The sequence below is a fragment of the Berghia stephanieae genome, chromosome 1 (genome assembly GCF_034508935.2).
Source record: "Berghia stephanieae isolate SIO BIC M18660-M18661 chromosome 1, UCSD_Bste_1.3, whole genome shotgun sequence".
Classification (NCBI taxonomy): Eukaryota; Metazoa; Mollusca; class Gastropoda; order Nudibranchia; family Aeolidiidae; genus Berghia; species Berghia stephanieae.
In genome coordinates this window covers 93,747,933-93,762,410 of record NC_088360.1, presented here as the reverse complement: position 1 = coordinate 93,762,410, position 14,478 = coordinate 93,747,933, and the positions used below count along the sequence as shown (strand labels likewise).

At 34.4% G+C, this 14,478-nt stretch overlaps 1 protein-coding gene across 2 annotated transcripts in view; it reads left to right on the top strand.

Moving 5' to 3' along the window:
• Positions 1 to 14,478, top strand: part of LOC144962409 (uncharacterized) — a 144,206-nt gene that overhangs the window by 96,082 nt on the left and 33,646 nt on the right. For both annotated transcript variants that reach the window (XM_078895322.1, XM_078895321.1), the window contains exons 5-7: positions 5,669 to 5,888; positions 8,355 to 8,522; positions 14,318 to 14,478. The exon at positions 14,318 to 14,478 is cut by the window's right edge and continues 206 nt beyond it. In XM_078895322.1, the coding sequence (XP_078751448.1) occupies positions 5,669 to 5,888; positions 8,355 to 8,522; positions 14,318 to 14,478 (549 nt within the window). The remainder of the gene's footprint in view (positions 1 to 5,668; positions 5,889 to 8,354; positions 8,523 to 14,317) is intronic.

The window sequence follows — 14,478 nt, the reverse complement described above, 5'->3', positions numbered from 1 at the left end:
CCAAATATGCGTCGCTGAGAGCGGAATTCGACTCTGGATCTTCCAATCCGTAGACGAGTGTCATACCACAGTTCTATGTTACAGATCATAAAAAAATGTCTGAACTTCTATATGAAACAGTGCCAGAAAAAGCAAAAAGAAAAATACAAGGAAAAAAACTAAAACAAAAATGACCCTCGACTCATAAAAAAAGTCTAAAATCCGAAATCTAAAAGAAGTCTTAGGTTTCAATATTTTTTGACACTGGAAGTCCCAAATATTAGACTTCATGTGTCAAAATATCTTGAAACCTTATCATTCTTTATGCCAAGATGTGCCCCTGTAGTCTTGTGGTAAATTTGAGACTATGAAAGTCAAGTGATTAATTGGGGATAAATCTAAATAGGTCAATATTTAAGAAAAAGTGTTCTGGTTAAAATGGAGAATCGTGTTATGCCAATGTAGCCTCTACGGCAGATCAGACATATGCTGTACTCTAGAAAAACACGTATTTAAAATTTTGTCCAGAAAACTCGTCTTTCAACTCGTCATACCGATTAAAATAACCCTCACCTCGGCAGACTCTCAAACCTTGGACTTCGCCAACACCCATGTTTGAAAGCTTTTACCAAGGCCAGGATCATTTTAATAGATCGGTATTTAAAGGACAAGTTTTCTGGACAAAATTTTAAATACTTGTTTTTTCTCTAGAGTGCGACAGACATGGCAATGGATGAATGGAACATCCAATTTTGTGGAGAATAATAAATGAGATAAATGATTATGTTGAATGATGCATGTGGAAGTAGAAAGACTTGGCATGCCAACTTAACTCTTTAACGGCAAGACTGATTTTTCAACAAAAGAAAATTGACCCACCGTCTCAAACTAGTATTATGTTGGGTTGAACCAGATGGGATCGCGATAGTTCAGTTGGTAGAACAATCGCTTCACAATCAAAGGGACCGAGATCTATCCCGGGTGCAGTCGAAATTTTTTTCTGCCCCCCCCCCCCCCCCCCTTCCACTGTCCACCCAGCAGTATTTGGGTAGCCAGGTCTGTTAGATCTGACGGAAAGTACTTTGTGCTAGATTGCTTTTCTATCCAAAGGGTAGCAAGCAATTGATATTGTCCGTTTCGCGCTATAGAAAACGGATAAACTCCGACTCCATGGGCCTAATGGCTCTGAAGACGGAACCAGATGCTAATAAATAATTAGTAAATCTTAAGTTTAATTAAGTCAAAATCTGCAATTTTTGTTTTTCTCACTAAATTCCCCCCCCCCCCCCACCCCCATATATTCATTCTACACAATGACGCATTTTTAAAAGATGAAACCAAGTCTCATCTTATTTACTGTAAATGTCAATTTTGCATAAAACCCATCAAGACATAATACCGAGCTGAGGGCAGTGGGTCTCCAATTCCATAAACCCTCAACACTTTGGTTGACTTTCAATGAGTACCGAAACACGTAGGAATGACGTCACTTTTTCTTGGAAATTCTGTGACTCTCACTTCGACGAGCGAATATTCATAAAAATTATTATTTTATTACATCTTAAAATAATAAGAATACTACTATTTAGAATACTATTGGCTTTATTAAGATTTATTTACTCCCGTAGAAGACTGAGGCGCTGGCACTGGTGCAATAGAAAATCAGAAAAGATTAGAGTGTCTGGTAGCAAACACATTCACTCCCGTTACCATTGAGGTCTATGTCTGCAATGCGGACAGAGATTGAGTCAAATTGCCGTAACTACTCTACTCGTGACATCTGGATGATCGTTTTTCATATTATGGATTCTCGATAGCTCAGTTTGCCGTTGGTAGAGTACACACTCCACGAGCAAAGGACTGCAATCGTTCCCGGTTACAGTGGACACGTTTTGAATCCCCTCACCGTCCCTCATCAGTGATTGAGTAGCTGGGTCTGTAGATTTAACAGCATATTTTGTGCGGTAGACTATTGTTGTCAAATTCAAAGGATAGCGAACAATTTTTATTTTCCGTTTAATGTTATAAAAACCGAAATTAACTCCGGCTCCAAGGTTCATATGCTTCTGAAGGAAGAACCTTTATTTCAGGTTAAAATATACCCGAGGTGTACGTATATGCAGGTCTGACATCCGAATGCTTCTATGGCCTAGTTAATATATTGTAATATTTTGCTTCATTTTTTTAAAAATTTCCATTACAACAATAAGCCCATATAAATTGGGTTATAAGTGATTAGATCTGCAAATCAGTGCACGACGAGTAAAACCGAACCCCGTATGTAAAAGGTGTAAAGAGAGAAACGTGATGTTAAAACAATGATAAAATTATAAAGACTACATTTAACATGAGCTCGATGCAAGAATGGGTTGCCTGTAATTGTGTAACAAAAAATGAAACAAATTTCCGGTAAAGATAAATAGATTACCGGGGGCCACAACTTGATTATGTTACGTCTCTTTGCGATCACCGGCACAGGAAACAAATGAATTAAACTTAATTATTAGCCGTTGTATATGTGCATTATTACACGATAAAACGTAGATTGTTAAGCGCTGTTTATTTTCATATTTTAAAATCAAATTTCTTGGAGAGCTCGCGTCAAAATACACGAAATTAAATCTATGACATGTAGATAGACATTTCATTTGCGAAATTAATTTTCGGTATTTGTAAGCAGTACTTGACTTTAATGCGATAGAATGAGTTTATGCAAATCGAAGATTAATTATTTTTCATAGTGATACCAATCATAGCTTTTGCTGCCAAAGATAGAATTTAGCCTTTAGAAAAAGTCACAGTTTTGTACAGACACATAAACATAAAACACTGGAAAATCAATAGCATGTGTATGTATTTCTATATTCAAACTGTTTTTTAGCATTACTGAAATGGGTAAAAAAAAATGATGTGAAGAAAAAAAATCATTTATACATTTCATAATGATAACGAATATTTTCATACCAACTATCTTACTCTAAAAAAAAAAACAACACATTTTAAAGATTTTGGCTAGAACACTCGTCCTTCAAATGTCGATTGATTAAAATCATCTTGTAAAAAACTCTCAAACTTGGAACTTCAAGGAAGATGTCAAGGAAGTCCCAGATTTGAGAGATTTTTAGAGGATGAAGGTTATTTTAATCTGCAGTTGAGTGACGAGTTTTCCAGTCATAAGTTTTAAAACGATTTTTCTCAGGGTAATGCAGATATATTGATGCTATTGCACTTTTTTTTTCATTGTCATTTACAGCACAGTGCATGCAAAACCACTCGCCTTCGTGAGTAATGCTGTCTCTACCAAGTTACGAATTCATGATATATATTACATCCCTATTTCATGAACCGTAATACTGTAAAATTGATATTATTCATTTTCCAGCTAACATCTAAATGTTCACAAATAAAAACTGGAGAGAATGGGAAGATGAAAAGAGGGTATTCTGCCAAGCATTGACAAAACAGTTTTTTTTCCTTTCAATCTGTCCAGAAAACGTTTAATTCGTTTATATCGATTAAAATGAACGTTAAATGGTCAGAAAGTCTCGGATTTGAATATTTGGACAAGTTGAAAGTCAGTTTAACAAATATAAATTTGGAATAATAGGTTTCTGGCCAAAATTTTAAAATCTTAAAAAGAGTCTATCAGAGAATGCCAGATTAGGGGACGACGGTTTTCTATCTGGCTGCTTTAAGCTGGCCCTGCCTGGAATAAATGAATGATAATGATCAACCTTACAGACATGCATTGAATAGATAAATCCAATGAAGAACATTTTTCAGTTTGTTAATCGGGTCTTTTCCAAGCCTCAATAAAAACATTATAGACCATCTACATTGATTATCACGCCGTTGTATTCCACAGACAATGCCAATGCTCTAACTGCGATAGACGTGGCGCTAATGCTTGGGGAATTTTCATGAATAGTTTCAAGAAAAGTGCTAATGGAAACGATCATTTCCCAGCCTTTAGCAAAAGTGCGTTTGAATTCTCTCCGGGGTGGGGCATATATATGGATATTGTTACGTTCCATATGTCGATATATCTATGTGAATATGTAGTTTAATAAATGCTGTAAACAGTAATATATATATATATATATATATATATATATATATATATATATATATATATATATATATATATATATATATAGTCTTTAAAACATTGAAAATTGTTGTAATCGCATTATTTTTTTTTTTCAAATGCCCTTCCACCACATCTTAAAATACCGTCGCCTAGGCATTCCACGAAGGGATAGAATCAGATAAACTGCTATAAAACACTTGTTTGCGAAAATGTTGATATCACGTTAGACAATGAAAATCTTAAAATATTGCTTGAGAAATAAAAAGATCAGAAAAATAAAGAATGAGATTTTAAAAAAAAATTTAAGATATTTGTCTTCACCTATCTTTGAGATATTTCGTTTAGTTATTACAGGAATAGAATTCAAATGGAATTTGAATTGGCTATTACACTTTGAAAGCATCCTGAGATAATTATTCTAACAGTGTCAATTCAGTGAATCGAGTTTATTTTTATCGGATCAATAGTTTGTATCATAACATGATAATTATCTTAATAAACCAATTTTGGTAAACGTTGCTTCATTTAAGGCCCATAAAACATTTTTGAACCATTTTCACACTTCGAAATCAATTCATCTCTCGTTTAGATCAAATAGACAATAGTCCGTCAAATAGAGTATTACTCATTCAATTTAAAAAATAATTTGCGCCCTTCACGCTGTCTCATTAGATGCCGTTGCCTGGGCACTCCATGATGGGAATAAAGAGAATCCATCAAAACGAATGTTGTTCAAAGTGAGCACATTGGGGGTTAATTTTATCTTCCTCAATAAAAGAAAAAAAACGAAAATACCGGATACGGGAATCGAACCGCGACATTCCAGATTACAGCGCAATGCTTCAAACGCTCGCAACGTAAACTGGTATCATGAAAATTCGCATTGAAGTTGAATAAACAGAAAACATTCAGGTGAACGACAAATGTATTATTGAGTATTATCATAATGTTTTACTGCTCAGAGAGGCCATCCTCTTTTATTTTGGACAATATTTTGTTGATGACACCCATTTCCAACCTTTTCTTATACGTTCACTGACAAGTTTTTTAAAACGTCTATGAGTAGAATTTTTATTTGGTAATCGCCCTTTAAGTAGTTTTGCAGAATCCGTCACTTCCTAGAACTAGGTACCCTCCTATTCTCGAGTCGATTATAGTAATATTATGCGTAGAGTGGCTTAGTCAAGAACACAATAGTGGGACCAGAGATTTGTTATCATTGTGACGGATCTCATCATTAACCATGGCCAGTATTGTTTGACGTTTTACAAGACCATGCCGTTCGTTACAGAACTATAATTATCTTTTAAAATTGCAATCAGATAAGAAAAAGATTATATCAATACAAGTTATTCACTACGCTGCATGTTCTTATAGAATGAATGGAGATGACGCCACTCAGCTCTTTGGTATTAGTTTCAGATCGCCATTTAGCTGATTAGTTCTCATTAAATTCTATCAATCACACCATAAAGTTTAATGTGACACATAGCTGTGTATATTGCTATGGCGGGAAGAATTGGTGAGTATTTTAAGAAAACTCATGACACCAAAAAATGAATATCCCTTAAACCTCCATCTTCCTTGATCCTAACACAGGAAAATCAAAGAAGAGCTAGATGGTCTCCAGAAACAGTTGGTTGAGAGGTCCAAAAAGGGTAAACAAAACCTGAAGGCCGTAGACCTGAGGTTGTGTCGACTTTGCTTCAAGAACAAGTTTGCTGACGGGGTGGGCAGGGTTTGCCATGACTGTCATCAAAGAGTCTGTGCGCAATGCGGCGCTTTTTCCAAGCCTAGGTGGAACTCAAAGAAAAACAAGGTGAGAGTTTTCGTTTGTCTTTGGAGTTTCATTAAACTGAAGTTGGTTCTACTTGCTCGAATCCTTTTGAAAGGGAGGGCAATTGATTGTATATCATGTAACTTTTAGAACAGTGTTATACCCAAAGGTTTTACGCTACAAGAGCCGGTAAATAGTCCTATTCAATTTTCCCTAGAGCTTAAACAAGAAAATTTATATATGATAATATAGTAAATAATATCAATGGATATCCGGACATTTTTATTACTTTGTGGAATAAACCATTTTAACTAGAACCAATTAACAAGCTCCACTCAGGATTTTACAGGCGCTAATTGTTTGTACAGATTTACTAACCATAATATGTTGTAGTGACATTATTTGTGTAATTTATTATTATAATAGGCGGCGCTTATAATAACGACAGCTAGATTTTCTGGATTCTCTAAAGAAAAATAAAGACATGATGTGACACTAGATGGCAGCCAATCAACTAAGATTTAGAAGCTGTTGATCGGATAACAGAGGAGATTCTACATAATTACTTATGGTGGATTCACCCATTATTTGGTGTTGCTACTGGCGTCGAACTTCTAATGCTGCTACAAATTATGGCAACGCAGATAGAGGAAATATTGGTACCACAAAGAGCATGGAGCAGGTTCTTCGCAAAAATATGACCAGCATGGAATAATTGTTGGATCAGGAGAATATTAAATTGGCGGATTTTTATTTCTCATTATCTCCAATTTTGTACAATTTTGATGGGGGTTAGGTTATTGTTTTTTTGTTTGTTGTTGTTTTCTTTTCGTTATTTATATTTCAGCTTTTTCTAAAAAGTCTTCTTTCCGGATATAGCCTTCAATTAGAAGAAAATCTTTAATCAACGCTTCTTGCAATTTTATATGAGGGGATCTATTACTTGGTACCAAAATCTAGAGGTGCCTGAATCAGTCAATAAAATGTATAGTATAAAGGGAGTATAGTATAAAGTATGTTATAAAGGGAGTAAAAAGGACTCAAATACAACACAAAGTAAGCGAAGTTTCAGGTAAACAAGAAAAAGAACATTTGCATTTACATTTGCATTTATTTTTGAATTATGATTAGTAAATGAGAAAAGAAAACATTATAGGTAAAAATGTGTATGTGTGTGTGTATGTGTGTATGTGTGTGTTTGTGTATGTGCGTGCAAGGGACGGAGAATGAGAGGGATACACACACCCTATTTTTCTCATTTGCTAACCATACTGCAAATGTAGTATAACATAATTTCTTTTCTTGTTTACCCGAAGAAGGCCAAAGGCCGAAACGTAGCTTACTTTGTGTTGTATCTTTTGTGAGAGTCATTTTTACTTTCTTTTATTTTTTACTATGCATTTGATAGCCGCTTTTGTGATTTTCATATTTGTTCTCTATCCATCAAAGAGGACGATACACGTTTATTGAAAGACCGCTTTAATTAAGCAGTAGATTTTGGACCAATCAAATCATGGACTTTGTGACACGTCTTCACACGTGGTCGGACAAACATTGGTGTTTACAAACGATAACGTGAATGATATCGACTTTTCTCCGATCATTATTGTTTTTATGACTCCAAATGGGTGACTAGTTATCACACGATTTTCTAGATCATCTTATAAACGTATCAGTTTACACATAGTTTTCTGTGCTGGTTCACCAAGTGGCAAAACAGTGGGTATTTCACTTAGACACATGCCATCGATATTAATACCTGAGTAGTTCACTGCTACTGTTTACTGTATGACTAGTGTCCGCAAGGAGTGGTTATCTAATTGTCTATTGTTTCGTGGTTGGTGTTTTACAAGCATGAGTGATTGACAGTGTCGATGGGGTATCGTGTCTGAATGAAATAGATAATAAAATTCACTTGAGTTTAAATTAAACTGATCAAAATTAGGAAATTCTAATTTGGTGAAGATAAACAAACAAAACACAATCTCCTTAATAAAGATATTTATAGAAACTGAAATTCTATAAGTAAAGCTGAAAATTTAAATCCAAGCATGAAGTTTACTCTTCTTTGACACAATTTAAATGTCACGACTGGGGCCAGCGTGGCTCAGCGGTACGGTCTTTGCTTGCACTCGAAAGGTAGCGAGTTCGGTTACCCATCGCTGCGCTGTATGACTTTGAGCAACTCATCTCGCCCTAACTCAATTTGCGGCGCTGCACTGCCGCTAACGCCTGGGTTATTCCTGTCTTCCATTGGAATAGACCCTAGAGACAAATTTCCCCCAATGGGATGAATAAAGGGAATGTATTTACTTATTTATTACACACACACACACACACACATATATATATATATATATATATATATATATATATATATATATATATATATATATATATATATATTGTAAAGTGTAGCCTGCACCGATTATTATTTTCGTTCGATGCGTAATTACTCCTAAGTTGCTTTTAGATTTCTTGTGCTCATCTGATACTTTACTTCTCCAGACGGTCCGCGGCCGATGGCAGTGTAAATTGTGTACAGCCCGACGAGAGGCATTGTGTCGAACCGGTGGATGGTACTACGGACTAGGGGAGTCTCCTGAAGCTGGTCTTGGGCTCAAGAAGAAGTTGCCTTCAAATTGGGACCTAGATACGGACGCCGGCAGTAGTACTGTTAGTATTGAAGAGGAATCTATATGTATGTATATATATATATATATATATATATATATATATATATAGTTATGTTCAACATCATCATCATCATCATCATCATCATCATCTTCATTAGGAAATATAAAAGTAAACAAATCAGAATTATAACTCCGTGATTGGTTATATCATCGACGAGAATGAATACGATTGCTCATTAAATAACAAAATATGCAACAAGAAACGTTTCGGATCTAATCCTCCCTCAGCTGTAAATGCTCATAAAACATCTCACATCTCCTTCCGTCATTCCAGACTTTACATTGTGATTTGCCATTGTTGCTGCTGTTGTGGTTATTTCTGCTGCTGCTGTCGTTGTCCTTGTTGTTGTTGTTCTTGTTGTTGTTTTGGTTGTTTGCCCCAATTAACGTTATATTTTATCAACATCGATAATGATCCCAATAATCAACAAAATGAACGCCTATCTCTTCCCTATAATAGCCAATCAACAGCCTGTTTTATAGTTCCCTATCCGTGACTGATCTGTCGTGCAAAGTTGTGACAAGCCCCTCTCGTCCTTGAACTTTTAAAACCAACGTCAAACTGTCTTCATCTAAGGCTTTCAAAGTTATTAGAAAAGTACATTAATTTAACTGGTCACGAAGTGTTACAGCGGCTGTCAGTGCAACTCAATTCAGTCTTAGTTTATCCCTCTACGTGACCGACGTATGAGGGATAACGACATTAAAATCTGACGGCAGACACAGAAAAATACATTGAAGTCTGCTGTCAAATAAACCTCACGATCAAGGGTTGTTGTTTTGTAAATTAACTCCAAGGTACAAAATTAGTCTAAAAATATTATACGTAGAGAAAAAGTCATAATTATCTATCAGATTATTCAGTGCTGCTTTTATCTCTAGATTTACGTGTTTACTTATATTGGGTAATTTTAATGGTTTGCTTTTATTCTAAACCTTGAGCATTTATATAATGCAATATCTACTATACGTGCTCAAAGCGCTTTAAAAGGGGTCGCTATCCAACAGCAACACTTAACATGTTGTTAGGCGATATTATAATTTTTTCCCGACAGAGACAACGCTGTTAACGACAAGGTACTCATTTTATACCTGAGCACGATGATAGAATCTGAATAAAGATCCTTTTCCAAAGACTCAACTATACGCCAGTCAGAACTGGAACTGAACCCAGGACCTTCCTATCCGAAAGCAAGTGCCATACCACAAGACCACCTAAAACTTTTTATTCCAAAGTTATATTTCATTAGACTCGTCCTAGTTTCAGTCAGGACACTGATACTAGCCCTTTAGCCCTAAGATAAGTACTGGTCTATCGCAATGTTCCACTAAATATACCAAACCAATATGAAAAAACAACACATTAAAAACATTTTGTTTCAAACTAACTGGGGTTTCAAACCAGGTTACCATCTTTAGTCCCCCTCGCAACTTCTTAAGGTCACGAGATTATTCAAAGAAACACATCGAAATTTTATTGACGAGCTAACTGTTAATCTATGAGATTTATTCTCAACACAAACCTGCAACACAGAGACGATTGAGACATTGGGTACTCTGTCTTTTCTCCTCTCATTTCATTTCTTGTTATTATTAATACAACTATCTACCTGCTTCACCCATTTTTCTGAATTAATAGTCACTTAATATCGGAGAATACTCAGTGGCTCAATCGTCTCTTTGTTATAATTTCCAAGTAATGCACATAATCCCTGGCTTTCATCCAAAATGTCAAAAACATTTCCATCGTAAAATAGGATGTACTTTGCGACCTTCACTATATATAGTCTGTCATTTCCTATTGCGGCTTTATAATAAAGCAATCCTTTTTCTATTTTCAAAATAAACTCATTAACATTATTCGATTGAATTAATGGAAAAAGACATATTACAATATAATTTTTTAAGGGAAAGAAAACCAAAATGTTCTTGTCCCTTTTTCAATTTAAGTGAATTGCGATAATTCAATTGGTAGAGTGCGACCTCACAAGCAAATCGGTTGTTTTCAGTCCTGTATTGAGTTGAGTAGCGTTTTATTTTCTTTACATGCCATCCACCTAGTAGTAATTTGGTATCTGGGTCTGTTCCATCTGATGTCAACATGGGGATAAATACCTATAACACTCCCGAAAAAATATATTTTAGAATTTTTGACCCGAAAACTCACCCGTCAAATATTGAACCCATCAAAATGACCTCTAATCTCAAAGTGAGTCCCGGGTTTGACAGGTTTTGTCATGTTGTGGGTCATTATAATCGATTAATATTTGAAGAACCAGACGGATGGCGAGAAACTGTACAGAACCGGGATAAACATCTGCCTCTTGGATCAAGCGGCTTTCAATTCCCTTTAAATCATACTTTTTAAAAACTGTAAAATCACGTTTTGCTGATGTTCGAATAATATTCTCAAGTGTCACATGGTCTGGACACTCGTACATATGGCAGGATCTTTGTGTACTAAAGATTAAGGCACTTATCATCGAATCCAATTTACCCCTATCCGCACAATCAGGTTTTGCTTGGATTTCCTATAATATCATTCATTGCTAATAATAATCGATTTTTGTTATCGTCATCATCATCGCCATCATCATCATCGTCATCATCATCATCATCATCATCATCATCATCATCATCACCATCATCATCATCATCATCACCATCATCACCATCGAAAGCAACTGTCTGTAACTGTAGCCAATAATTACCATCTGTATCATTATAATCCATATTCCATTCATTTATTTTCTTATATTCTTTCGTTCGCTTCTCATTTCATTTTTTCATATTTATTCCTTCTATATAACTTGGGGATTGTTATAATTAAATCAACCTGTTGTATTCTTGTAAAATGTACATAAATCAATTAATCATAAGCTCATTTGGAATGGAATTTAGATATTTGATTTAAAATGTTTAAGCAAAGAAAAGTTCTTTTATAATAAAGGCATCGTTGGCTCAGACATTAAGCAAAGTTGCACAGGGCATCAATGCTCTCAAAACATCGGTTACAATGTTGTATCCGTAGAAAGGGTGATTATAACAAATTAACCCATTCCACTCTGGTGTAGAAGTAGTTAATGAAAGCAAGTGGAAAAAAATTGTAGCGCATTAAGCAAGATGGTGCTGTGGAAATATTCTATGTTTATTTTACATTTCAAAACTTGTTTTAAATTAAAGATCTAACTTTTCATTTTTTGAAAATTCATTCAACACTTTCAAATATATATATATATATATATATATATATATATATATATATATATATATATATATATATATATATATATATAAAGGTACACGTTTAAAGCTATTACAGTTATAGCTATTGTGACATTCCTTCATCATTTGCATTGTGGATATGCTGACTGAGAGTATTTGGGAAGACTAACTCAACGACATCTCTTCAGAATTAAGTTTTTTTAAAAATGAAAAAAATAATTCTCTATAGGCTATTATCATTATAGTAAATTATATAAATGTATAAAGATATTACCCACCTTATCAATTTAGTAAAATCCGACGTGCACTTATTTGCATGTCTGATAACCCTATTCATTATGGGCTCATTGTTGTAAGTGAAATCTTTTTAAAAAATGACGCAAAATATTGTCCATTACAACCATGTTAAACTAGGCCCATTATTGCGTTCGGATGTCAGACCTGCATGTATGTTCACGTCGGTAAAAACTATTTCCGAAGAAAATGAATGTCAAACAGTGAATGAATTTAAAGATTAAATGATAACTATTGGAAAAATGGGTTATTGCTCTTTACGTAACTATATTTATCATACTCAATAAAACTCATAAAATGTAACCCAAGTGTCATATCTTTGTCGATGACTCAATTTTTGACAGTGGGTCAAAAATCTACAAACGCCTGCAATCAATTGGAATTCCAGACCGTAAAAGTACAAGAATTATGTATAATCCAATAATGACAAAAGCCTGCAAAGCATTTCCCGATACCATTTCTCTTTTCCAGTTCAAATAATTCATTACTGTTTGTAATGATTGAATGAGCACCATGTATATTATTATGGCTTAAAGCTATAAAATGTCCTTGACATAATATTAGGAACAAAGCAAGGTTGTCAGAGAGAATTTACTTATATTGTGTTTTGACAATGATTTGAGTCAATCTAAACTTAGGATTTTATAAGGGAATTCGAATTGAGAGATACATTAACTTACCCTGCACCAGTCAATTAACGCCAATATTAATCTGTCCTATTATGACAAAACACATTTTTATAAATTTTGATCAGAACACTTTTGATTAGATTACCATGAAGTACAATTATTTACAGGTTTGATAACCCAATTCATTATTGCAATGGAAATCTCAAAAAATGACGCAAATTATTGTCCATAACAACAATGTTGTCATAATAAACTAGGCCCATAATTGCGAACATATATCAGACCTGCATATATGTACACGTCGGATTGCCCTCAACTTTTCAAAAAGTTTCAAACCGTAAACAAATAATGTCAAAATCTTCAGATTGGGAGTCTTTTTAATCCATCCAAATATCGAAAAAAATTTATTTTTTTAGCTAAAGTTTTAAAAGTATTTCTGTATGTTAATATTATATCACGCGAATGAGTTAACATTGGGATGAATCTCAAGAAATGTGCGTTACACAATATTTTCAGACAATGAGGAAATGTTGATAACAGGTCTAAAACATCGAAGGAAATTAAGACAATTTTTAATCGGCCAGATTCTTAACTTTCACTTTCATGTTAAGAAAACTAAAATCTTTAAATGGTGAGCAATATTTGGAAAAAATAGAATATGTTTAAATACAATCTCATAGAAAGATGATGGTTTCAGAACTTTGATGTGTCACGATCTTTTACGATGTGGTAAGGACCACAGTCATACAAAGAATTTAGGTAATGGTTGAAGATCAACCAAGGGCAAATTTGCCTTAGCTTACTCTGGCAAAAAAAAAGTATTTTAACTATTGCTAAATAATTAGTAAAATAATGAATAAATATAGCATCTAATCGGTGTTCAGATTTGAATGTTAAGAGATAAATAACATCCTTTTTGCAATTTCCTTCATCAATAGCTGGAAATTTGATTCCTCTGTCCAGACGTGAGTGTGTACAAACACGCACACAATAACACACACACACACAAACTAACACACACACACATTCCCACAATTATACACATTCACACGAACACATGGACACAAACATACACACATATATACATATACAAACACATAGATGAATGAATATAACATCTAATCGGTGTTCAGATTTGAATATTAAGAGGTAAATAACATCCTTTTTGTAATTTCCTTCATCGATAGTTTGAAATTTGATTCCTCTGTCCAGACGTGGGTGTGTACAAAAACGCACGTACACACACACACACACACACACACACACACACACACACACATAACACACAAATACAAATACATTCACACCATTACACACTCTCGCCCGCAAAACACACACAGACACACACACACACACACACACTTTCCCTAAATTATACACATTCAACAAATATACATATATACATATACACACACATAGATAGAATGCAAATTTTCAAGACGATTTTAAAAGAAATAAGCAACAATATCATTATTATTAAAATCATTATTATTAAAGTTTCAACCTAAAACATTCCTATATAAATGATGATAATAAAAAAAAAAAAGAATAAATCATGAATGATGAATGATTTACTTTCGACTTGATGCTTTTAAGATCCAAATTTGTTTTCTCTCTCTGAAAACAGTACCAGGGCAATGGGACAACCAATGTGGAGGAAGACAGCGAGAACTACCCGTCTGGGAATCGCTCGGATTCGGAATTGATTCACAACAAGTCCATGCTGATAAATTGTACAAACAGACGAAGGTCAAGCGTGAAACAATTTGTGTCTCGTAGATTTTCTCT